This window comes from Lycorma delicatula, chromosome 5, assembly GCF_047948215.1.
Source record: "Lycorma delicatula isolate Av1 chromosome 5, ASM4794821v1, whole genome shotgun sequence".
NCBI classification, from domain to species: domain Eukaryota; kingdom Metazoa; phylum Arthropoda; class Insecta; order Hemiptera; family Fulgoridae; genus Lycorma; species Lycorma delicatula.
This window is the reverse complement of record NC_134459.1, coordinates 24,122,859-24,150,478: the sequence shown is the minus strand read 5'-3', so window position 1 is coordinate 24,150,478 and position 27,620 is coordinate 24,122,859. Positions and strand designations below refer to the sequence as shown.

The window sequence follows — 27,620 nt, the reverse complement described above, 5'->3', positions numbered from 1 at the left end:
AAAGACATGCGATGCCTCCTTTCGATCTAATATGTGCTTGTATTCTTCTCTAAAAATTAGAGTTCATATTATTTAATATTTGGGTATTTATTACGGATAAGTGATATGCTCGCAATAATAATTTATGTTCAAAGTTAAACGTTTTTAATCGTTCAATTTTACAAAATAAGCAAAATGATTAAACAAATATATTTTTCGTTTGTGCCAATCTCTATTTCGGTATTGTGTAACAGCCTAGAGAGCATAAATAATTCATATCTGAAAAAAACATTTTAAAAACGTGGCTTACATCGTTTGTTTTCTATTAGAAGTCTTAACATTTCGTTAACTTCATGTACAAGTATAATTTATTACTTATTTAAAAATAAAAATAAATTCTCGTAACGTAATTATGATTTTTTTTAACAGTCTCTCTCTAAATATTTTTTTTTTTAACAGTCGCTAGAAGAGAAATAATGTACTATAGTACAAAATAAATATTTTTTTTTTTTAATTTTTGGTTAAAGAAATCAAATATTAAAGAATAAGTTGATTAAGGAAAATCTTTACTTAAAATCGAATTATCTTATCTAGTAAATTTTATTTAAGTAATAAATTAGTAGAGGAAACATTTTTGTATTGGTTTCCTCCTTTGCTTTCTTTTTTTTTATCCGTTTCCAACTTTCTCGTTTATTTTTTCTTATTCAATCTGGTGAACTACGCTGTTAGCTCATGGTTTTTTTCTAAACGTAATGAAAAACATTTTTTTTCTTTTTTTTTTACACTAAATGTATTTATGTATTATGATGTCAAACCTTTGGTTTTTTTTATTAATTAATGCAAAGATAAATAAAATTAATAAGATGAAATATTTAAATAATGGGTTTCTGTATTTATTTATGTTTTATGATTATAATTTTTTACTATAAATACAGAATATTGATTAATTTACTAAAAGAAATCGCACTGAAATATTATATGGATGTTAATTTCATTCTGCTGCTTGTGGACACAGTTACTCCTCAAAAATGTCATTAATTTTAATTAGTTAAATAATATAAATTCATTGTCATAAAAATCTGTATTTATAAGAAAATCTTATTGTAATTATTTAATTTCTTTATTTTTTTACAGTTGATGCTGTTATTATTGAGGCAGTGGTAAACAGCGTTGCAAAACTTCCTTGTGACGTCAGTTCACCTTCATCTGACCAATTATCACTTGTAATTTGGTATAAAGATGGAATCGCGTCACCAATTTACAGGTAATTTACAAAACAAAAAAATAATTGGTTTTATTTGTATATGTGACATTTTGAAAAGAGATTTATAAAAAAAAAAATTATTCCATTATATACTTACTATACGACTATATTGTGTAACCTTAAAGATGGTTTACCATTCTCTGACAGCTTGATGACAACTGATGATGACAGCTTTACCATCATCAGTTTAGTAAAGATGTATAGCATTATTTAGTTCTTTAATAAGCAAGTACTCTATGACTATAATACGTATTGTGTATAACTGAATGATCATAAAATTTGAAAAATAATTTATAAGTATCTAAATGTAAAATAAAAAATAATTAATTATTTTATAAAATATGAATAATTATTTTTTTCTATTTTTTATAGAAATAAATTAAGAAATCCATGTTAATCTTACCAGTTAAATAAAAAATTAAGCTAGTAAAAATTTTATTTTAATTTAATACTATATAAGACAAGCAATTCTGGTTGATTGACTTACAGTAAACGGAAATAATTCAATATATATTTATGGTTTAAATTTTATTTAAAAAAAGTTTTGTCTCCACAATAATTGTTTCCGTTCTTAGGACTTTCCTTCATTCAAAATAAATAAATACATAATCTTTTTTTTATTTTGTTCGGTAAAAAAACATAGATTACATCAGAAATGGTCAGACAAGCCACTCAATAAATAAAAAAAAAAAAAAAAAAAAAACCATTTCCACTATTTGTTTCACTGAATCAAAGAAAACCATGATCAAACTTGATCAGAGCAGCATCAACAATTAATTACAGATTAAAAAATACATGTGATTAATATTCATATTAATTGCTTAAAATATTGTCAAATGAAAAAATGAAATAATGTAAATACATGTAGAAACTAAATATCAAAAACTTCTCAACTAAAAATGCGCTAATAAAAATTAATTGAGCTCGTTGGAACATGTACACGTTGAACGGATGTAAAAAAATCGCAATTTTTAACAATTTTAATTAATATTTAAAAGTTCATTCACAGAGTAATAATCTTTCTGAAGAAAAAATCTTTTAATTTTATTTTAGGTTAATTGATTGGAAAATTTTTAAATAGTTCTGTATTATATTAAAAATGAAATTGAAGCATAATAAGGCTTTTTCTCGTAACCGAAGTATTTCTTTAAGTTGCACGAGTAATTCAACATTACCTTTTTCTTTCTTTTTCCTGTTTAGCCTCCGGTAACTACCGTTTACATAATTCTTCAGAGGATGAATGAGGATGATTTGTATGAGTGTAAATGAAGTGTAGTCTTGTACATTCTCAGTTCGACCATTCCTGAGACGTATGGTTAATTGAAACCCAACCACCAAAGAACACCGGTATCCACGATCTAGTATTCAAATCCATGTAAAAATATCTGGCTTTACTAGGACTTGAACGCTGTAAACTCTCGACTTTCCAAATCAGCTGACTTGGGAAGACGCGTTAACCACTAGACCAACCCGGTGGGTTAGTTCAACATTACTATACAACACTACACAACACTCAACCAACACTTCCGCAATTCAACCGAGTCAATCAAGATTTGTCAATAGTAGTATATATCCGGATACGGCATCAATTCGACCTTTGACACCATCATCAGAAAGCTGGAAAATTCAAGGAAGACCATCCCTCCACAAATACTTCCTGTTTTTAGTTAAATTTTCGCGTTGAAAGAGTGAGTGCATTCACTCCAAAATACATTTTAAAACAAGGGTTTGAGGTGATCCCAAAAATTACAACAAAGAACCAATAAATTTTGTCAAATGATTAAAGGTCAAAGTAATGCCGTATGTGAACGTATTTGTTCACGGATTTATTCAAACACATTAAAGAACGTCTACTTTCAATGATGAATGCATTTTCAGGTTACATTTACATATCGAAACAATTGATTTACTGAAAAATTCATAGTAAAACATATGTCTTAACTGCAAACAGTATGACTAATTTTAAATTTATGATGACGATGTAGGTCATCATTACATTCAGCGATATGGGTGTTATATCATTAATCATGTATACAATGATCATTATTTACGGTTCAAACTTCAAAATCATTATTGGTTTTTATAATCTAATAGCTACCCAGTTAAAGCTGTAAATTTATAACGATATTCTGAATCAATCATTACTTTCAGCGAAAGTGGATGTTGTGGATTTTTAATTTATTATAGTTGTGACACCTCAAACCCGTGTTTTAATATGTATTTTGCAGTAAATTCACTCGCTCTTTCAACGTGAAAATTTAACTAAAAACAGGAAGTATTTGTGGAGGGTTGGTCTCCCTTGAATTTTCCAGCTTTCTGATGATGGTGTTAAAGGTTGAATTGATGCCATATATTATACTACTGTCAACCACGTCTCAATCAAGCACATTTCGTTACTTAACATAATACTTTGACTATAAGTTACAAGATAGAAACGCGAATGCAAGAGTAATGTAACTCAACATAACATTGAATTACACTAGTATTGCGTTTTGTTGTTTGGTGTGTTAGAAGTGGATATTGTTATTTTTAAGAATAACTATTTATCCGATGTCCTTACACTTTATTATTAAGCATTATTTCAAGAATAACCTCATCTAATTTGAAAATCAGAAAAATTATCATATAATTTATTTTCTTAATTAAAATAAATTTGTATGAGATATTTTAAAATATCTCTTCTTTTATTATTCATAATCCTAAAAATAAATAATGAAATAGATTTTATATTGATCAAGTAACAAAACCTACCTAACGAGCAATCCATTCAGTTTGTATGACTGCTTTAATATGCGATCCGGGTACACTAAATTAGTACTTTTGCAGACAGCTATGATTTGTAGGTCGTAGGAACAGTTGTCACGTTAATGCTGTAGAACAATGAAAGGAATTAAATTCTATTTTAAACCATTAGATCGGAAACTGTGCAAACAATAAAGTAATTGCATGAATACAAATAAAAAGCTATGAAAAACTGTTATTGAAGTAAATTGGAAAACAATACATACGGTTAAGAGAGAGTTTGCACGAAAACATAACAAACATTCAGGACACGTTCTGCTGGTAAAGATAAAGTACAAAGTTCTTTATAAACATAGATTCAGAATAGCTTCGTTAGCGAGTATAAGCTTGCAAAGGTTTTAGCCTTTGATTTCTGTGCTATTGTTAAAATTAAATCAGACTGTAATTATAACCCAAATAAGGAGTTAAATTTAATAATTCCATATGAAATCTGATTTGGAAAGTTGAAAAAAAAAAAATAAAAAATAAAAATTGGTTCCAGATAAGATTGGACTCGAAAAATACATATTTTATATTTTAATTGAAATAACCTGGTTAAATTGGAAATAAACTACACAAAAATTTTATACAAAACTTGTAGAAAATATGATTCTGAGTATTAAATAAAAAATACATTAAAACAATTTATAAGACAAATTAATTTTATCTAAATTTCTTTGAAATAATTTTTTTATAAGTTGGCAATACTAACTGTTGCTTCCAACGATTACGATTCTTTTTATTCCTTATGACGATTCCGGTCGCTACAACATCCCCTCTGTTCCTAGCCCTGATGGGCTTTTCCAGAGGTCGTCTTATCGATCCTCAAACACTGATTATATCGTGGTCATCAGCTAGGCATCTGTCTGGATACTAGTGATATAAATGATGGGAATTTCCCTCAGTGTATTTTTGAAGCAAAAGTCACTATGTTTTAAAGCAAAACTTATCTTTTCCTTTAGCTGTAGGCTTCATCGAACATCTTCGCTCTTATGTCCAACTTCGTAGCTCTCACAATTATTTGATTGATTCCGCGGAATTCGATCATCGCGCTTTGCTCTAACATCAAAGAGTACTAAGTAATTATACATAAAAAAAAATTTTTAAAACTTTACAGTAACAATAATTTTAAATCGAGTCTGATAATATTAAAAATCTTACTCTCATACCTCAAAAAACATTTGATCTCATCATTGGCAATTTTGACTTATAATTACCCCAGATGCACCACTTAATTAATCAAATTATCAAAAATAAAATTACATAAAGAAACAAAGCGGCAACTCCTTTCCAAAAATGTCCAATCATTTCAAGGAGATTGTCACTGATTTATTTTAATTAAACTTACGATCTTGTCGGCTTTCGGGAGCTAGGTCAATGTCTTTTCCCTCTCAATTTGCAACTGCATCAAGTTCCCAAATACTGATTGCTCAAATCTGGCACTGATTTGTAATTATATGAAAAGAATTATCGTTTTAAATGTAAAAACACATATTACAAAAAAATAGTAAAGATAAAAATAAGGTGAGTGTGCAGTGCGTTAAGGCAATTTTACAGTTTCTTGGTACTGAGTTTGGCAAAACCTAATTGTCACTACAAACGTATGAGTTTGTCGGTTGCCTTTTGGGTCGGTTAAAACAATCTCTGGAAAGTATTTTAGAAAACGATCTAGGGATGTCCCCCTAATAAGGTTGAAAATCTTAGCAAGTTTTTAAGAGAAATTTGATTCCAATTTTATTTTGCAAACATTCTCACCCATCGGAGAAGTGTATAATATAAAGATTGATCGATAATATTAAAATTGGGCGTCAGAAATGTAATCGAGGGTGGTAGAGTTGAAGATAATTAAATATTTAGCGGTATCTAGAAAGAAAATACAGATATTTATTGACTCTTTTCCGATCAGATGTTACAAAACTCTTCTTCCCGTTACAAGAAAATACATTTTTCCAGGCACAACTTTGTCACATCAGTAATTGTAGGAAGATCATTGCGACTATAATTAAACAGTCAATTGCTTGTACAACTTCGTGATTCCAGAACATCAGAGCATATACTTAAAACATAGAATTCGCAAGGAGGGAAGTCCGAAATAATGACCCGCAGTAGATAATGCAAAAAATTATTACTACGATCACTTTGACAAACTTCTTTTCGAATAGGAAGTACATTTTAAAACTAAATTGTCGATGCAGTGTCAAAAGCTGTTTAAGCTAAGTTGATATTTGAAGATTCGGTATCCAGTTATTGAGGTAAAAGCATGTTTACTGCCCATAAAGGAGTTTAATGTATTCAGGGTGTATGTATGTATGTTTGTTCCATAATAGCAGCTCAATGGCTGAACCGATTTAGATTTATGACCCAGCGTTGGAATCCTCATAATACCAGGGGTGTCATAGGCTCTCTCTCTCTCTCTCTCTCTCTCTCTCGCTATATATATATATATATATATATATATATATATGTTTAAATAATTTTATAAAATAGAAAAAAAATTATTCTATATACAAATACTATATATAAAGTTGTCATCCGCACGATCTTTAATTATCTATCGTATTTTAATAATTATCCTATATTACAGAGCATTGTACGTCAGAAATTAATTGGCAGTCGTTTTTTTTTAATATTTATCTCTTGTTAATTTTATGAAATATTTAAAACGCCAATTTTAGTAGAAAGATATATTGCTTGTATCAGTTATGCTATAGTTTAGTCTCATTTGGGGGATTTTCTAAGGAAAGTGAGAAATTAATCACATAGTCTTATGGTAAATAAATCCACTGGATTGCAGGTGGCAATCAGCCCTACTGGTAAGACTTTTACTCCGTTCATCACACGAATTGGTTGATGAACGAACTTTATTAATTTCAAAGTAAGCGACTCGTCTTTACATGAGTTATATTCGCAAAAAAGACTGGTATGGAGAATTTAAAAAAATCATAATGAAATTTTTGTTAAGAAACAATGAATTATACGGTATACATTATAGAAGATGTATTTTTTTCTAAGAACGTAATTTTTTTATTTCAAGACATTTTGCAAAGTGTAACAAAGTTATAAATCAAGAAATTTATGCATTAGTTAATTTTATTATAAATAGCTCATTTCATTGTCATTTTAAATCTATCTAGAACTTTGTGTTATTACCCACTCAACCATGTGTTTGAGTTAATTTGTAAATCTATTTCATCTAGAAGCTATAATTAATTGTTTCTTAAGTATTCCGAGTATCATATACAATGGGAATTAATAAAGAACAGATTTTTTTTATGATGTAAAGTTAATCCTTAATGAATATTCTGTGTATATTTTTCCTTGTTTATATATATGAGTATTGATAAAACAATTTCAAGAATTTTTTTTTCATTTTTGGTTATTTTATTTTTTATTATAATAAAACTTTTGCGTAGAGTTCGTGAGACCCTCGTAGTATTATTACACGAATTGGATGAATTATTTCAATTTAAAGAGGTTTCTTTTATTCAACTACAATTCAGGTTCTTAGACTTATTGTATTCTTTCTCCACTTCCACTTATCCCTGGTAAATCCCCAGCACTCTTAAGAAAGAGAAGTAGTTTATTCCCCATACGATTCTGTGATGTTCTTATATCAAATATTTAAGTTGTATATTAGCTTTTTGGAGATAAATTTAGTTATAAAAAAACAGATTAAATAAGACTTTTAACAGTATATTATTGTATTATCGATTAGTTTATCTAAATACAGTATCCCTTGATTTAATGCGATTTGATTTACTCGATTTTGAATTTACACGGTTGATTTTATATGCTGTCTCTTAACTTAACGCGGGCCTGGTTTTGAATTAATGCGGTCAGAATTACTGTATATAAAATATAAAATAATATACCTGAAAGAATTTTTAAAAAAGTTTTTCGTTAAACAATACACAGAATTATATACACATGTAATGCAATAAAAAATAAAACAGGTTTTCCCTTTCAGTAACAGCGTACTGAAACGTGTTAGGTTGGTAATACTGAACTGTTTTTTTTTATAAATATTTTAGCGATTACAGTCAATTAGCTGTTCAGAGAATATTTTGTGTTCAGTTTTTCTGTCTTACGTTATATTACTGTGCAGTATATAATTCTGATCGGTTTGTGTTTAAGGCGTGATACAAAGGTACAGCACGTACAGTACTTGTAATTTATTGTCACATATTTTAGGATTTTAATGTGAATTATTTACGTATTACTTTTTTATTTTATATTTTTCGTGTTTTTAACGATGTCTGACCTTAAACGTACGGGAAAGAAAAGGAAAACTATCACTCTTGAGACAAAACTGGAGGTGATAAAAGCCAGGATGATTGTTTACGTAACATCAGAAAGAGATGATCATTGCTAAAATAGACGGAGCATACAGGAATGTTAAGGAGAACTTTGTGGAACATAAATTAAAATCTAATAATTTGTTAAATAAAAATGGTACGCCGATTTATAATACGAAAGAAAAGGTCAATAGGTGGATGGAATATATTGAAGAGTTATACGGAGGAATTGAATTAGAAACTGGTATTATAGAGGTCGTTAAAGAGGATGAAAAAGGAGATACAATACTGATATCTGAATTTAATAGAGCCTTAAAAGATTTTAATGGCAGAAAGGGTCCTGAGGTAGACGGGATACATACAGAATTACAGCGAAGTGCAGGTGAGGAAGCGATAGATTGATTATACAAACTGTTGTGTAATATTTACGAAAAAGTAGAAGTTCCGTCAGACTTCAAAAAGAGTGTTATTGTCATGGTACCAAAGAAAGCAGAAACAGATTAATGTGAAGAATACAGAACAATTAGCTTAACCACTCGTGCATCAAAAATCGTAACTAGTATTCTGTACAGAAGAATTGAGAGTAGAGTGGAGAAAGTGTTAGGAGAAAACCAATTTGGTTTCAGAAAAGGTATAGGGACATGGGAATCAATTTTAGCGCTCAGATTAATAATAGAAGGAATATTAAAGAAAAGCAAACCAAAATACATAGCATTTATAGTCTTAGAAAGGCATTTGATAACGTACTCTGAAATAAAATGTTCATCATTTAAAAAATGTAGGGTTGAAGAATAGAGATAGAAGAACAATTGCTAACATTTACAGGAACAAAACTGCAACAGTAATAATCGAAGAACATAAGAAAAAAGGCGTAATAAAAAAATAGTACGGCAAGGATGTTCCCTATCCCTGTTGCTTTTTAATCTTTACATAGAACTAGCATTTATGTTAAAAACAGTTTAGATCTGGAGTAACAGTGCAAGGTGAAAAGATAAAGTGCTACAATTTGCTGATGATATAGTAATTTTACCCGAGAGTAAAAAATATTTAGAAGAAACAACGAATGGTGTGGATGAAGTCCTACGCAAGAACTTCCGCATGAAAATAAACAAGAACAAAACGAAAGTAATAAAATGTAATCGAAATAATATAGATAGACCACTGAATATAAAAATCTGATGTGGACACCACATGATTTCTTTTTACGTCTATTAATTACATATATATATATATATATATATATATATATATTTTTAAATTAAAAGTACATAAAATTTTATTTCATTAACAACTTTTTTATTTTTGTTATTTTTATTGTTATTATTGAATTAATATTTATTGTAAATTTTTTTTACAATCGGGGTTTACTTATTATTAATAGAACAAAACATTTAAATTAAAGAAAAGGAGATGAATTCTGATTAGACCAATGTACCTTCCAAATATCCAAATATTTCATTAATTAAAATCTTATTTGGCTATAACTCTGGAACCAATGAAAGTAATTACTACTTATGATAAATCGTTGAAAAGCTTTCAATGAAAAGCATTCAATTACCGCAGTTAAGAAAAATTCAAATGAAAAATTTTTTGTATTTTGGATTTTTTCTAATTCATCCTACGGCGAATGGTTTTTGAATTATGCGAATACATATGTACGTACATACGTCACGTCGAAACTAGTCAAAATGGATTTATGGTTGGTCAAAATGGATATTTCCATTGAAATCTGAAAACCGAAATTTTTCGCGATCACAATACTTCCTTTACTTTGTCAAAGAAGTAAAAATAGGAAGAGAAAAAATTATGGAAGTAGATGAATTTTGTTATTTTTAAGGTAGAATTTCTAAAAATGGACGAAGCAGAAGCGATATAAAATGTCAAATTGGACAGGCGAAACGAGCTTTCAGTCAGAAATATAATTTTCTCACGTCAAAAATAAATTTAAACGCCAGGAAAACGTCTTTGAAAGTATTCGTTTGGAGCGTAGCATTATATGGTAGTGAAAGTAGGACGATCGGCGTTCCTTTAAGAAAAAAAGATTAGAATCTTTTGAAATGTGATGTTAGAGGAGAATGTTAAAAATCAAATGAGTGGATAAAGTGACAAATAAGAGGTGTTGCGGCAAATTAATGAAGAAACATTTGGAAAAATATAGTTAAAAGAAGAGACAAACTTAACAGGCCACATATTAATCCCAATATTAAATTAACATTGATCCTGGAATTTTCGCATTCATATTGGAAGAACACATAGATGGGAAAAATTGTGCAGGCAGGCAACGTTTAGAATATGTAAAACAAATTGTTAGGGATGTAGGATGTAGGGGTATACCGAAATGAAACAACTAGCACCAGATAGGGAATCTTGGAGAGCTGCATCAAACCAGTCAAATGACTGAAGACAAAAAAAACAAAAACTTTACTATTGTAAGATATGTTTACATACTCGTAGGCAAACATATACGTATTATTTGAGAGATTTCAATGGAGAGCGTTCTCTGCATGACCTTTTTTTTTTTATTCAAATTTACTTATGGTTCTGGTAAATTGGAACCGATTGAAATTAAAAACTACGACAGAAAAAACTATAAACAATAAACTTTTTATCTCGTCGTAACTCTTTACCATTGCTGTAATTTATTTATGTAAAAAAAGATTAGTTTAATCATCAGAAATTTAATTTAACTTTTATATAAACTAAAAACATTTAATTTAATACTGCTACAAATTTTGTTGACATTTTCAGCTTTTAAACTAGAATTAAAAAGTATCATGAATGCATAGACTATCCATTAAACGTTACAAATAACTTTTACATCAACAGTTTAAATGAAAATTTCTTTCTTTCAATTTTTGTTGGTTAAATATTTGATTTTAAGTTAAGCGTCAGCCACTCTTTATGCATTGTCCACAAACAAAAATAAATTATTTCTTCTATTATTAAATCATTTTTACTTCCTTTTACTAAGTAAGGGAAGTATTGTGATCGAGAAATATTTTCATATTTAGATTTCTTCTTCTGTTATATTTTTTTTAACCATTTTTACTTCCTTGTACGAAGTAAAGGAAGTATTGTGATCGCGAAACTTTTCGGTTTTCAGATTTCAACGGAAATATCCATTTTGAACATTCCTGAATCCATTTTGACTAGTTTCGGCGTGACGTTTGTTTGAACGTATGTATCTCGCATAACTCAAAAACGATAAGACGTAGGATGTTGAAATTTCGGATTTAACATTGTTGTAATATCTAATTGTGCACCTTCCTTTTTTATTGCAATCGAAATTAAAATTAAAATTTTAATTAATGAAATATTTGGATCTTAAAGGGAATGAAGAAGGCACATCGGTTCGAATCGGACTTCATCTCCTTTTGTTTTTTAACTTTTTTTTTTTATTTAAATTTATTGATTAAATAATTATTAGCCCGTGATTGATAAAAAATTTTTACAATAAAAAATATTCAATAATAATAAAAAAAAAAAGAAAAAATCGGAAGTTATTAGTGAAATAATTTTTTTTTTGTACTTTTAAAAATGTGTGTATGTAATTTAATAGGCGTACAAGAAAGTCGTGTGGTGTCCACATCAGTTTAAAAAAAAAATCTCTTTTGATATAAAACAACGTAATAAAAAATCTAAAAATATTCTTCATCATTTGTTAAATATTTATTATATATACGTAAGACTGTATTCCGTTTCAAATATAATTTTTTATCTTAGGCTATTTCAAAATATCATAACGATTTCTCAAGATGTGAAAATGGTCAATGAGATCATTGTTTGGTGCCCGTAAATATGCATTAAATTAATAAAAATACAAATATACAATATAAATAAAAGTAATGTAAACTTAGAAATTAAATAAATTAAACATCCTATAAATTAATTGACATCGGACAGCTTCTAGTGGGAGAGAATGGTGGTGAGAACCGTGCAGCCGCCTGGTACACTTGCACCACAATTTTATTGCTAAATATTAACTAATAATTCCTTTTTTTATTTAATATTTGTAATTTTTTTTATTATTTACACAACTGCCCAAAAAGCAGTGTTATGTTTTTAGGGTGTATGTATGTATGTTTGTTCACTGTAGCAGCTTAACGATTCAGATCGCTATCGAATCACCCCGCGTTGGAATCGTTACGTTTCCGGGAGTGTCATTAGCTATATAAATATGTATATTTATTATATATATGCATTTATATTTAAAAAAATTATGTAGTAGTGGAGATTTGCCGGCTGAAGCACAAACTTTAATGAAATGAATTAATGAACTATGGGCCTCTATCACTGTGTGAGCTAGATTTATACTCAATGATTCGAATCAATCGAATGAATTAAATTACAAAAATAATAGAATTACACTAACGTTAAATAAATTTAAATAATTCCTGTTTAATAATAATGGGCTTCCCGTGGGAACTGTGTGTAGGGCTAGAGTGATGAGGTGATGCGAACACCTCGTGCGAGGCTAAACCAATTATCACCAACAACTGGTAACAAACGGGATGCCTTAGGGGCACTATTTTGGAAGGTGCAATAGAATACTCTTATAATATCTCTGGAAACAATTGTCTGATGTTCAAAATTCAACCGGGGTATTTGTAAATAGGTTGAAGGATAACTTTTACATGCATTAGGTACATTCTCGATCAGACAGTCACGGTTATTCGGAAACGTTATATCTTTGCAACCAATCTTCGGATTTTCAAAATCAAAACAGGTATTTGCTAGGTTAATAGAAAATCACGATGGAACCTAACCAGAACAAAATGTTTGTCAGCAATGTTTTTTTTCTTGGAAGTCGCGTTTTTAATTTTTAATAGTTATTTCTTGTAATGCTTTGATCTCTTTCCTTTCATTTTTCTTTAATTAATTTTTATGTATATGTTTCTTAAATTACAAAAAAATAAAATCCCAAAAATGATTGTAAATTAAGTTCCTAAAAATTTATTTTTTGAATTAAATTTTACATTACTCTTTTTTCAACCTTCTTTACGCATAATATCTGGACACATAAAATGTGTTCTTTTTTATTAAACGACTGCCCAAAAAGGAGTGTAATGTATTTAGGGTGTATGTATGTATGTCTGTATGTTTGTTCCATCACAGCAGCTCAAAGTCTGAACCGATTTAAGATGTATAACCCCGCGTTGGAATAATTGCGTTACCGGGCGTGTCATAGGCTATATATATATATATATATATATATATATATATAAGTTATAAGAATAAAAGGCAGCGATTTAGGTTGCCACGCCTCTGTCGCTGTATCCCAGCTAGTACCTGTCCACCATTTAACAGCGCTTGGAGCTGATTTGGTTGATGGCCAGCCATACTCTCAAGAATTGCCTTCCACAGCAGAGCTATAGGAGTCCACATTATGTTACTTAAACCCTTAAAATTACCGATGACGGTTGAACATAGCAACCTCATCGAGGAACTCCCACACGGTCCGACAATGCAGCTCTCGCCACACTGACTCGCTGTTTGTGAGCGGCCAAGTTTCCCCCTAACTTCTAAGTTCCAGGGTGGCTCGGTCTCTGGCCCCCCAAGAGCAGGGCAATCGAACATCATATGCACGTTCGACTGGACCTCTCCGCAGACACACAAACTCATCAGCCACCAGGCAAAACTGAAACAGATATTGGTTCAGGTTTACATGGTTGGTGAGCACTTGGGCATCCGATGTCCTTGAAAACGAACTCGAGGCATACCAAACCCCCCAGATCCTGTATAAAACTGTACAAGGATCTTCCCTTAGTCGTAGTGTTCAAGCTGCCATGCCTCCATCGCGAGGCTCCATAGCCTCTTCCGCAGACGGCAGATGGGCAACTGTACGAAATTTTGTTCCGGTGCATTGTGAAAGTATATGTGTAAATATATATGTTTGTATTTAAATGTATATAATATATTTATAAATAAATTTGATAAAAAGATTTTATATTATGTACAAAACTTCCACCCGCATGCTGTTTAATTATCCTATATTAAAGAGTAATGTTTTTCAGCAATGATTTTTCTTGGCAGTCGTGAATTTTGATTTTTAATATTTATCTTTCGTTTTTTATTATTTTTTTGATTTATATTTTTTTCAGTTTACTAAACGTGTTCAATATAAAACAACCAATGTAATTTTCGAAAACCAATTTTTGCTGATTATGCTTCATCTCGATCTCAGCTAGGGAGCTGAGATCGAGCACCAAAAATGAAACTTGCGTTTCATTTTTGGTGTTTCATCCTAAGTATTTAATAATTACATGGCATTAATTAAATTTTTTTTTTTTTATATAAAAGGTATTTTATAATTTTCATTTAAATTATATAAATTTTTTCTTAATTTATATAACAAATTTTGTTGATTTTTGATTTTTCATTATGTAAAATTAATATAAAAAATGCTTTTGACATTGATTTTTATAGGAGAATATCAGGAAATCAAATTTTGGTTGTAAAGGAATCTGTATTTTTTTTAATGCATTTATTTATAGTCACATCAACAATTAGCCATTAAATATACTTCTGTAACGTAACTGTACCAGCAAATGTGTAGTCTTTAACAAACTCAACCGTAGTCAATTCCTGAGACGTTGAGTTAATTGAAACCCAACCACCGAAGAACACCGGTATCCACGCCTAGTATTCAGATCCGAGTAAACACAACTACCTTTATTAAAATTTAAACCTGGGAACTTCGACTTCGAAATCAGCCGATTTACGACGACGAGTTTACCACTACACCAACCCGATAGGTTAATCTATATTTTTAATATATGTTTCTGTTATATTTTTAAATTTTTAATTTTTTGTCACTTCGTGAATTCAATTTATTTCTTTTAGTTTTCGTATTGTAGAAAAATTAATGATTTGCTTAGTTAACTTGTTTTATTCATTCTGAAAAGAGACCAAAGAATGTTAATCTTCGTTTATTTATTTATCAGTTTTTTTTTTAATATTTTAATAAATTTTATTGTTGCTTCTAAGTTGAAATATGTATTATTCTTGAGAGTAAAGTAAAGATGAAAATCTTTATGTATAATCGGATACAACAAGAGATAAAAAATGACATTGGCATAGTTTTGTGTTTTCTAATAAAAATTTTGGATACAGATTGCACTTATTAAAATTAAGATTACGATTATTTGGCCAACAAGACAAAACTCGTGAGAGCCAAAGCGGACTATGCCACGAAAATGACATGTCAATTAATTTATCTGGAGAAAACAACCTCTGAACAGCTGGATTATCCGAAGATTTGAAGTATTACCAAGTAGAACTTGCACTATTTTTTTGTATTTCAAAATTCTATTGTTTATAAATATCTTCCAGGTTATCCATGAATCCAATAGAGCAATTTTAAAGTTTGTATATAGATGTATCTTGTCAGACCGCACCTTCAACGCATTAGTTATCTTTACTAATAAACGAGTAAGTAATAAACAACCATATAGTTCAAGTCTTAGCAATGTTATTTGTCTTAAAGTGGCAAGTTTTGATTTAAAACACAGATTAGATGAAATTGTATGATTGGCGAATACAGTTGGAAAGTAGATGTAAGAAGCATAACCTTTATAGAGGCATCAGAAAAACCATGTATTTGAATTTACTTTATTTTACTATCATTGTTAAGTTATACGGGTCGTTTTTTTTTTAATTGACTTAATCAAATGCAAATGATTGTATAAGTTGAGTCATTGCGTCGATATTGTGTTGAGCAATATTTCATTCCAACCAATTTCAATTTGCCACAGTACTTTTATAAAATGTTTATAAGAAAATAGAATAGAAAAAATAAGTCTTAAAGGATCAAACACACCTGCTATGATAAACAAAATATTTCTTTTAGTGTCTAATTTAGAAACATAATAATGAGTAACTTGAACGAATACTGTGTCTCTGAAATTATTTCATCGGATTCCTAAAGTCTGTAAATTTTGTTGGAATAGAGGAATTGTGATCAAAAGAAAAATAAAGTGATTTGAAAATTATTTGTGTAGTACAAAACCATAATGTTGTAATAATATAGAATTATCGATTTTCAATTGAATAGCTTCATTTAGGTTATCTGAATCTGTAATAAGGTCGTCGACATAAAAATCATGCTAATAGTAAATTGTGTTCATTTTCATTTGCTATTTGAATTAGACATATAGTGGCTAAGTAAGGTGCAAAAGCGGTTCCATAAGTTACCGTTAATAATGCGTAGTGTTTTATCTGCTAGTCTGGAGAATTTTTCCCAAGAATTAACTTGTAAAATTGGATGGTGTGGTAAATAGCATGTATTTGATCTGTTAAATCATCGGATTTGAGTAGTGACGTATGACGAAAATCTAAATATTCTTGTATGAAAGCGGAATAGCCTTTTTTAAGGTTGGAATTATTAATTAGTTTTCTTTCTAAAGATAAAAATCTATTCCTACGTGATTCATTTGTTAATGCTAAGAAATTATTTTTATCTTTATAACGAAAATATGCAAATATGTATGATCCATGATTAATAAACAGTGCTGGTTCAACACTAAATAAATATACACATTGTTCACCTTGTGATTGTATATTATGCTTTAATATTGTAAATGAAAGTTACTTAAATTATAATATCAGTGTAGTGACTGTAAAGTTTAATTGTCTACTATATTATTGAATATGTATGTAAATTTTTGTTTCTTCGTGTTAACTGTATAAAAGAATAGATGTTATTTACAATATAATAAATAGTTGCAACATATTAACTAAATATCAGCTCGTGAACCGAATTGTATTACATAGTTTAATGAATAAGAAGATGGCAATAAATTTCTTTTATTTTAAAATAATGAGGTGGAAAATAATGAGTTTTTTATCTAACGTTTTGAGATGCTATGAGTCCAAAAAAAAAACTAAAATATTGCTTAAAATCATGTATGTTATGATCTGTTTATTGTACCTGTATCATTTGGCTTTTTATCTTATAGAAATGGTTATGTCTAAAATCATGAAATTTTATGTGGTAATTTATATATTAATAAATTTATTTATTTATTATTGATACAAATTTTTGAACATGTGAGTTTTTAGTTTACGATTTTCCGTGATTCTAATTTTGGTTTTATTCATTTTTGTTTGTTTGTTTTATATTAATAACTAGCTGTAACCACCACGCTTCGCTGTGGCACATTGTGGTTGTATGGATGAGAAATGAGAAACAAAACAAAGCATACGTTTCATAGAAGTACTTCATAGATTTTACAATACTTGTGGATATACAATATTTTTTTGTTTTTCCACTGTCTGCGTAGATATAAAGGCTATCTGGTTTGCCGACTCGGGAACACGCACATACAATTGTCCATGTGAGAAGCAATCCGCATCTAAATCTAAACCAGACAATTCTAAAGATTGACCTTGAGCGTTATTGATTGTGATTACAAATGCCAATCGAATTGGCAATTGCAATCTTTTAAATTGAAATGGTGTATCGGTCGGGATCATGGGTATTCGAGGAATGAGGACATCTTCACCTTTGAAAGGCCCCGTTAAAATCGTTGCTTCCAATACGTTATTCATCAATTTCTTAACTGAAAGTCGCATGCCGTTGCAGAGTTTTGGCTGATTAATATTCCGCAACAGGATAATTGGCACACCTATTTTCAATTTAATATGTGTGGTGGCATCCCTGGCAGATCAAGTGAGTTTAAAAATTCCGTTGGATAATTAACTACTTCATCTGCTTCCACAACGGTGTCTATCGACTTATATGTAATTTTCTCACTTTGAATGCTGGATTAAATAGCATTATTAAGTTGATAGACATCTTTATTGTTTGCGGCAAGGATAGCTCGTTCACTGAGCCGATCGTGATTTCTATGATTAATTTGAATATCAGGAAATACTTTTTCGATCAGTTCTTCTTTCGATGTTACTAAATTACAAAAATTATCAGGAAATGATATTCGTCTAGACGTCTCATCGACTGGCAGGTGTCCGTTTCCAATACCCAGTAACTGTTGTGAGAATACCTCAGCTAAAAAAGTGAATATGTAACCTAACAAAGGATTTTTTGGTCATTATGTAGGGATATTATTTTCTGTGTATTTGGTTATTTCGACTATTTTTGTTTCCATAGTCTTAAGTCTATCTGGGCTATAAGAAAGTTGGGTGTTTTAATTTATTTACTGTAAGTCATCCTTCTTGATGGCTTTTCTTTTGGTTTTGGTGTTTTTTTAAAAAATAAAATACAGATGTTTTAACTGTTAAATATAATTCAAAGAAAGGTGTTACTTAATCAGTTGTGATTTTGTTTACATTGGCAACGGCCATACGGGCTCTTTGTGATTGGTCGTTGTGTTTGACAGCGGCCATCTTGCATTGATCTGATTGGTTTTCCTTTGTTTACATTTCCATCTGATTTATTAGCCTCTTGATTATTAAAAAACTGTACAAATTAAAAATAGATAGGTAGATTTATTAAAAATAGATGAAAACAATCTTTGATGCGGGTTATATATCGTGCTAAAATTTTTTTTTATGTGTTTTTTTTTTTATTTAATAAAATACAGATGTTTTAGCTGTTAAATATAATTCAAAGAAATTTGGTCGTTGTGTTTGACAGCGGCCATCTTGCAATGATCTGATTGGTTTTCCTTTGTTTACATTTCCAAATTAAAAATGTACAAATTAAAAATAGATAGATAGATTTATTCAAAATAGATGAAATCAATCTTTGATGCGGGTTATATATCGTGCTAAAATTTGAGCTCAATCGGTGCAGAACATTTTGAGTTTTTGAAGCGTACACAAATAAACTTAACATTTTTATATATATATATATATAGATATTATATTAAATGCGAATATTTATGTCAATTATTTCATTGTTACTTTTACTTTTTTATTGAATATCTACCAAAAAAAGTTATTTTTTTAGTTATGGAACGTCTCCTTATTCCAATAAAAGATTTTTTTTTAAACGAGTAAACACCTTTGCAAAAAAAAAATTAGATGAGAGATTCAGTTAAAAATCAAGTAAGGTGATGTTTAGCTGTCAATTGAAATAAAAAAAGTAATAAAAATCAAATTTAAATATAATGTATATTTATTTAGTTAAGTAAATGTATAAATAAAAAATAATAACGAAATTCTATCATTTATATAAAAATAGAGAATTATATACATATCGAAAAAGTATTATATATTTTCAAAAAGTATCATTTTGTACAAACGTTGATTTGAATAAAATATATTACTAAATAAAACAGATTTTATTTTATAATAATATAATTTATACCGTTGTTGAAAATCGGGCTGGAGAAATCGTTTTGGCTAATGTTATTGTTGTTTACGCTTGAAGAACTTTCTACAGTTGAACTCGCTAAGTTGCATGACGGCTGGGATCAAACTTGACCAAAGCCTAGTAAACTGGAAAACGTAGTAAAATGTATTATATGAAACTAAATAAATATCATATGTGGAATAAAATTTACATTTTATAAGTAGGAGAAAAGGAAATTTTTTTCTTTTGTATTGGGGCACAGAACGAAGAATCGTTATTAGTGTCCAGAAGTATTGCCTCTGTAATAAACAAGCTAAACATCGCTAAATATAAATTAACAGTAAAAAGTATCACATACAAAATAGTAAAAATTTAAAACCACTTTAAAACTAAAAGCACGTTAAAATAATTCCAGAATATTTTAATACAGATGCACGGCCTTAATAAATAACAAGCCATTCGATCACATCGTCTTAATACTGTTTAGGGAGTAATATGTGTTCTCTAAAATATTTCTAATGTTAGAGCTAAATTTAAATTTCCGACGCAATGCCGCATAAGACATAGACACAAGGATTTAGTCTACCGTTAGTTGGGAATCGCAGCGAACACAGACGGCTGCATCAGTTCTAGTCATGAGATGTCCATGAGAGATTACTGTTCCTATTCGCATACAGCAAATTATAATCTCCTCTTAATTGTTAAACCTGCATGAAGAGCTCCACAGTGATAAATTGTTCTTAACTGGACGAAGTTTATTGCGGATGGTAGTATTTCATTCACTTTGCCACTCATCATGAACCATCCTCTTCAGAATACAAACAAGATCGTCAGAAACAACGCGTTTTGTGAAAGCGGTCTGCAAACAAGCCTTTTTTGCCGCGCTATCAGAGCGCTCATTGCCTGAAATTCTAATATGGACGGGGATTCACCAGAAACTCACACTTGTGTTACGCTGAGTCATCTCATAGATAATCGACTATATCTTACAGACAGCAGGATGTCTGTAGTACATGTGCCAAATCGCCTGCAAGCTACTTATGAATCTACACAAGAATCTGTCAAAATATTGGGCTAATTGTATTTAAGTCATTATTGATACAGCATTATGCATGCCATTATGCATCCAGCTTCGTGATGAAAACATTAATAATGCTTGGAAGGTCAAATACATATGTCGTTTTGCCTTTCACAAAAGCACAACCAACAGAATTATCGTGTTTAGAGCCGTCTTTATAAACTATAGCATCAGGATTCACGCTATTTACAATATTATAAAATTTTTCTTGTAACATAATCGGATTCATGTACTTTTAATGACGCCGAATAATTTACTAGAGAAGGTCCCCAAGGGAGATTACATTGGGAATTAGTAAGGACTAGAGGTAATTGTGTTTTTAGAGATAGGAAAAGGCGATAAGCTGGAATGTATAGCAGGGCAGTAGGTCTCGGCTATTCCTGATGTCGAGTAAGATGCGGGTTGGAGAATACCACTTCAAAAGTCGGATGAATTGGTTGCACTTTAATGTGTAATATATAAGAGCAGATAAATTGGTTTGTCTATACCGATGAGGTGGCTCACCGCTATCCACTTGAAGACGTAACACGCGACTTGAACGAAACGCACCAACAGCGAGACGGACAAATGAATAATGCATCGAGCATCCTAAGGGCGGTGGCCCGTAAGAACGAATAAGCCACGCAGCCATAATCCATGTGAGAACGGACCAGACCTTGGTAGAAGTGTAACATGCATACTCGATCAGATCCCCAATGAGGATTAGGTAGAAACCTCAGCATGTCTAGCATTTTTAGACTTTTACCTTCACATATGTTACCCACATCATGGTCAAATCAAATCTTAAAAATCTAACCTGGGTGCATGAATCAGCTGGTTTACCATATAGAAACAGTTGAGGGTCAACATGTTCCCTCAAGCGGGTAAAGCAATGCATTTCGTTTTCTCTGTATCCAGTCGTTTTACATCACGAATCTAAACTGTTATTGTGATTGGATTAGCGTATCTGCGGTAGCTAAAGTTCTAAAAGCAATGTTAACTGAAAAATCATCTACAAATAACGAACACATTACAAGGTTTCCTTAGAGAAGAGAAGAAATAAATTTACTATAGTTGTAATTTTGTTTTGATATTTGGATGGTATAAAATGCTAATGGTGGATGAATCCAGATAGTATAACAAAAAAAGTAAAATAAAATTTTTATCGATAATTCAAATATCCATATTATAGGGCCTAAATTGCCTACGTCTGTGTAACGACCTAAACACTGATATACAGATAAAAAGTTCCTTAAATATTTTTGTCTAATTAAATAAAATTTCTTTTTCGTACAGCAAAATCTGAAAAATATTATAATTGAACATAATGAAAAAAGAAAAGACCAAACTTCAATCAAATGAAAATTTTAAAAACAATAAAATTGAATAACAAAAATCGGTCCAGTATTTTTTAAGATATTGAAGTTTTGGAAATTTTGAATACTTTTGAAAAAAAAAGGAAAGGGCATATTTGAATTTCGAAAATTGGTTCACTCTTTCGGGAGTTGTAAACATTTAAAAAAATTAATAGAAACAAAGGACCGATTATTATTTGGCCTTATTTTTACTGAAAAATATAGTATTGACCTTTACACTTTTTAGATGATGGTTTAAAATATTATTTATATAAAATCAGACTAGAAATAAAATTAAAAAAAATAATACACAGGAAAATTCAGCGTAAATGAGACGCTATTGTTATTATTTTTATTTAATTTTTTCCGTTACATTTCTCTGATTATTTTATACTGTTTTTATAATTATATATTATTAAAGACTTTTGTAATTAATTAACATTTGTTATTAATTGTCTAATGAAGATGACTAATGTTTCGACGTTAAGGCTTCATATAGATGATGATGAATCATTAAAATTATATATTAATGATATTAATTATATATTATATTATATATTAATTATATTTATTAATCAGTATATACAGAATTTTAATACTAACTGCTTTGTTTTGATTACGAAACCTTTTTTTTTTGGTGGGGGGGAGGCGATAAAGGCCTGTGGGTTATCATCGCCCGGAATTTTCTTTAATAAAAAGATAAAATAATAAAACTTATAAGGTTTAAAATTAATATAAATCATATAATAAAAATTTATTAAAACAAAAGTCAAAAAGTGAAATAAAACTCAAAACTAATATCGCAGACGGAGTCTTTAAAGTATAAAATCTAAAATAATAGAAAAAAGAAACTATATAAAACTTACCTAATTCCGATAGGTTGTGCAAAAGGCTCCCTTCTCGGATAATATTATTAAAGGCATAGAACCAAAAAAATCAAAATTGAAAGTATAGTAAAAAAATGATCAAAAACTCGTCTAGCAAAAAAATATATATGATATTAAATTTTTTGCAGTAACCTGGTACTATGCAAAAACAGAAACATCCGGTTGAAAATTTCGTATTATTGTACAAGATACCGCGGATGTTTCTGGGTAGATTAAATTTACGACGCAACGCCGCATAACATATGTAGTCTATGAGAATGTGGTGCAGTCATGCGGCAGTTGCATCATGTGCATAGGGGTGCGTGTTCTCTTGACATTAGGTACTCGTGTTTGAGCCTCGTATGTCCTACATAAGAACCTACATCTAGTATTCTAGTGAAATAAAATGATTTAGTTAAAACAGAACACTCGGCTTTGAATAATTACTGGTATTAGAAAATTAAAATCTTACCTACGACGTGGTGCCAGACTTATGAGAAGCTGTCCTTTGCATTATATTCAGAAATAGGCTATTTTTATTTCAAACGAAAATATTTTTTTGTCATTTTATGATAAATTTTCAACGTAAAAACGATCGTTCAGTACGTGAAAATGAAAAAATTTATGTCGACTTAGCGTCCTGTCACGAATAACGTTTCCACCGTTAAACGGTGGAAACGTTTTTGGATGCTAAGTCCAGTCACCGTTCAACGGTGGAAACATTTATTCAGTGGACGCTAAGTCGACGTAATTTTTTAAAACATGACGACCACTGTTGTACATTTTTATATTTACATAACGACTTACATACGATGAATGAGTTTTAGTTTTTTTATTTTAAGAATAATATGAAAGTTTTTTGAGTTCACCTGAAGATGGATTTGGTATCCAAAAACAGGTTTAAAAAAGTTGCTGGTTGGTGGTTTTTAATAAGTATTCTTATCTGCAATTTCTATTTTAAATATTCTTCCGATTATTGTTGCGTCATATTTTTTCTCTTTTAAATTTATTTGGCTTTATATCTCTTTGTTTATTTTTTTCTCTCTCTTTCTCCTTCTCCTTCCTGTACATTTCATTTGTAGAAATTATTTTACTTGTTACAATTTTTAAAATGTTGCGAGGTTTCGGGAAAACATGTAAAATAGGAAAACCAGAAAGGAAAGGTTAGGCTTTTAAATCTGGTCTGTAAAAGGTGTTGAAAATTAGTTAATAAAGTTAGAAATGAGAAGATCTTAAACAAACAAGTAGGAGGAAAGAAACATTTATGGTTGAATGTTTAGACTAACCTGGTTGTTGTAGACCACATACGAAGAAATCCAGGTTTAATTTAGTTTTGTTGTAGAAGATTATTCGGGGTTAAATTGTAAAGGAAGACAAAGATTGGATTATACAATATAGTTAACAAAGAAAATTCAAAACAAACAAAAAGCGGAGAATATTCTACTAACATTCAAATATCTTATACTTAATTACTTATTTGTTTTATAAGTTATTTAAATTACATCTAAAACATAATTAATTCATTGACATCGTTATTGATTAAAAGATAAACCTGATGGAGTTGATAAATGATACACCATATTTTAATATCAGTGAAATATGATTGCTGAAAATCGTAATGGTATCTGATTTTAGTCAAATAAAATGGTTTTTTTTTTAGAATTTATAGATTCGTTTATTTTTACTTTTCGGTCTATTCCTATATACTTCTAGAGCTATAGCTCTAGAAAGACGAATATTGTATAGGTTTATAGCTCTGTAGCTTTAGAAGGACCAGTATTGTAATCGGTTCAATTTGAGCTTATCTTGACGTTTTGACACCTAAGGAACCCTAAAAACCGGATGGAAGTTTTCCGGATAATAATGTTCGTGTGTATGTGTACGGTGTTGGCCTCTAAATCACCTTATACATTCAGAATTATTGGACCGATTTTTACCAAACTTGGTCAGATTAATTACATTCATATACGGGGCATTAATGCCACTAAATCTTCAACTTAAAACGTTAAGCGGGTGAGGCTATACAGCCAGGTCCACCCTCAGTATCTCGAGATTTCTCCAAATTAAGGTCATATTTTTCGTAGACACATTTGTTAATTAAAAAACAGTAATATTTGCAAAACATATTTTTTGCAAAATCGCACCTCATCCCAAAAAAGGTTGTCTTCTGCTATGTTGTGATGTCATAGGTGAGCGGTAAAATTAAATAAATGAATGATATTTAAAGTGTAAAAAAGTAACTCGGACTGGCTGGGTTTCGAACTCGATCCCCGGAATGACTCGGTACCTGATGCGTTAAGCCTCGTGGTTACACAAGTCTGCCGACCGTAAAAGCGAAATTTATTCTATGTAAGTTGTAAAATTATATTAGTTGTGTTAGTGCCCATCGTTGCCGCTAGTACAGCCACACCCTCGGGAATTAAACACGGTATGGTTGGGCGCTTTAGTTAGAATCATTGAATTAAATAAACAAAAAAATATTATATTTCAATACAACGAAAAATATTTAAAATTTAGTTGTGTGTAAGAAACTGTGTGTCAGAAACTAAGCTTCAACTGTGTTTTCAGTTTTTTTATTAGTGTTAACTATTTCTCCGATACTCTTTAACTATTCAAATAAAATTATTTGTAATCGATGATATATAATTAAACTTTTATGACAGAACGGGCATCAAGAGCTATGGTAGAAATTGGTAGCATTATTAAAAGATGCCATGCCTGACCCGGGATTCAAAACCGGGACCTCCGTACGAAATGCCGAGACACTACCTGATCAACCACTGAGGTCGGAAAACTATGTGTGAAATATTGCTTAACAGCTTAATTTACATAAATAACTTTCCAGTAGTTTTAATAGAAAATTATGAAATAAGGTAAATCCTAAATTATTGTGATTTAAATGTATTATTTAATTTATTATTATTCAAATTTTCTAGTTACTTTTGCAGTTATTATTTCTTTATGTGGATAATTAAATATTCAACTGGCAAAATGCCTCTAACTTTTGTCACATTTGCCAAATTTTTACACTTACCTTACTGCTTTTCTATTCTTTTTTCATTCGATTCATAGTAATAAAACTTAATGAGTTTCTTAAAGTATTGGTTTTGTAATGATCAGTGATAGTTTTTCATTTATTTATTTTTTTTGAATACTGAACAAAATATACTCGTAATATTAAAATTCAAATACAGTCAATATTTTTTATAAATGTAATGGGATATTAAACGTAAGTGTTATTCAAATTAGAGATTCATGGTAGGAACTGGATTTTTTTTTCAAATCGACTCTTGTAATGAGAGATCTTAAATAATTCATGTACAACTAACAAATTTTAATTAAAATATGATGATAGAATTTTAATACTAATAATTATTACAGAAAAAGAATGCAAACCATGTTGTACTAAAAAATTTCCATTATGTTTTTAAAAATTCTTAGAATATTATATTGAAATTCACCATTTTATAATTATTATTCAAGTCTAAAATTAAATTTAATTTCTCCTTTAGTTTATCTGAAATAAATCATTCCTACATAACTTATACAACACGATTTCAATTTTTATATCCTGATAATGAATTTAACTAGCAATGAATTATAACTAGTTAAAATAAATCTTTATTATCTAAAAATTTAATAATAGAATTTTTAAACTTTTTTCATATTAAAATTATGGATTAAGATTTATAAGTAATACCAAACAAAAGTTCGTTAACGATAATTTTATGAAAAAGTTCTCCCTATTTGATAACATCAGTAATAAAGGTACTGCAAAATATTTCTGTAACATTTTATTATTAGAATTTTTTATTGAAACTGCAATTTTTCTTTTAGAATTTAGTGTAGTAAAAATAGGAATAAAAAGTAAAAAAATGGTTGAGCTATAAAAGTTCTATTTGACTAGTTTTTTACATATTCTTTTAGTGACCAATGAGTCCAGAGTACAATTGAGGGCATTTGCAAGAAGGGAACAGAAAAAAATACTTTCTTTTTTAAATATCTACTAACATAAAAGTTTTATAGGTACTTACGTATTAACGCCACCGCAGCTACAGCTTTATTTAAAAACAAAGTAGTCAATCGAATTTCGGTGGAAAATCAACAGTCTCTTTACATAATTTTAATAAATGGTTATTTATATTTATTTATTTTATAAATATAATTTAACCCAAACTTAACCTACGCTCGCTAACATTGACTAATTAATAGGAGTGTTTTGATTATTTGCAATAATTACTGAATTTATTAAATAAATACTCAAAAAATTACGGTGTTAATTAGTCAAGGTTAGCGAGCGAAGCGAGCGTAGGTTAAGTTTGATTAAATTATATTTTTAAAATAAATAAATATAAATAACCATTTATTAAAATTAATAAAGAAACTGTTGATTTTCCACCGAAATCCGATTGACTACTTTGTTTTTAAAGCTGTAGCTGCGGTGGCGTTAGCTGCAGTACCGTTTTTTTCAAAAAATTATAACTTTCTTGAGTAGAAATTTCTTTAACATAATTTTTTTTATGTTTTTACAAAAAAATTATTAAAAAAATATTAAAAAAATATTAGAAACTCGTTAGTTTAACTGAAGATGGAGACAGATATGTTATAAAGTACCTCCCTCAGGATAGTTAACAATAATAATAATGATAATTATTCGAACGTTTTTGAATTAAATTTTAGTAGGTTTAATAATTTTAATAATAGGAAACCATATTATTTCAAATGAACAGAAATTATTTTCCCGTACACGCTTTATTTAAAGTATTAAC

The 27,620-nt window shown here is 29.5% G+C and overlaps 1 protein-coding gene across 1 annotated transcript in view; it reads left to right on the top strand.

Annotated features, from left to right (window-relative positions):
- Window positions 1–957: 957 nt before the first annotated feature.
- Window positions 958–27,620, top strand: part of LOC142324752 (neural cell adhesion molecule 2-like) — a 725,167-nt gene continuing 698,504 nt past the window's right edge. The window contains exons 1-2 of the mRNA XM_075365693.1: window positions 958–1,009; window positions 1,114–1,243. Coding sequence (XP_075221808.1) covers window positions 958–1,009; window positions 1,114–1,243 — 182 coding nt within the window. The remainder of the gene's footprint in view (window positions 1,010–1,113; window positions 1,244–27,620) is intronic.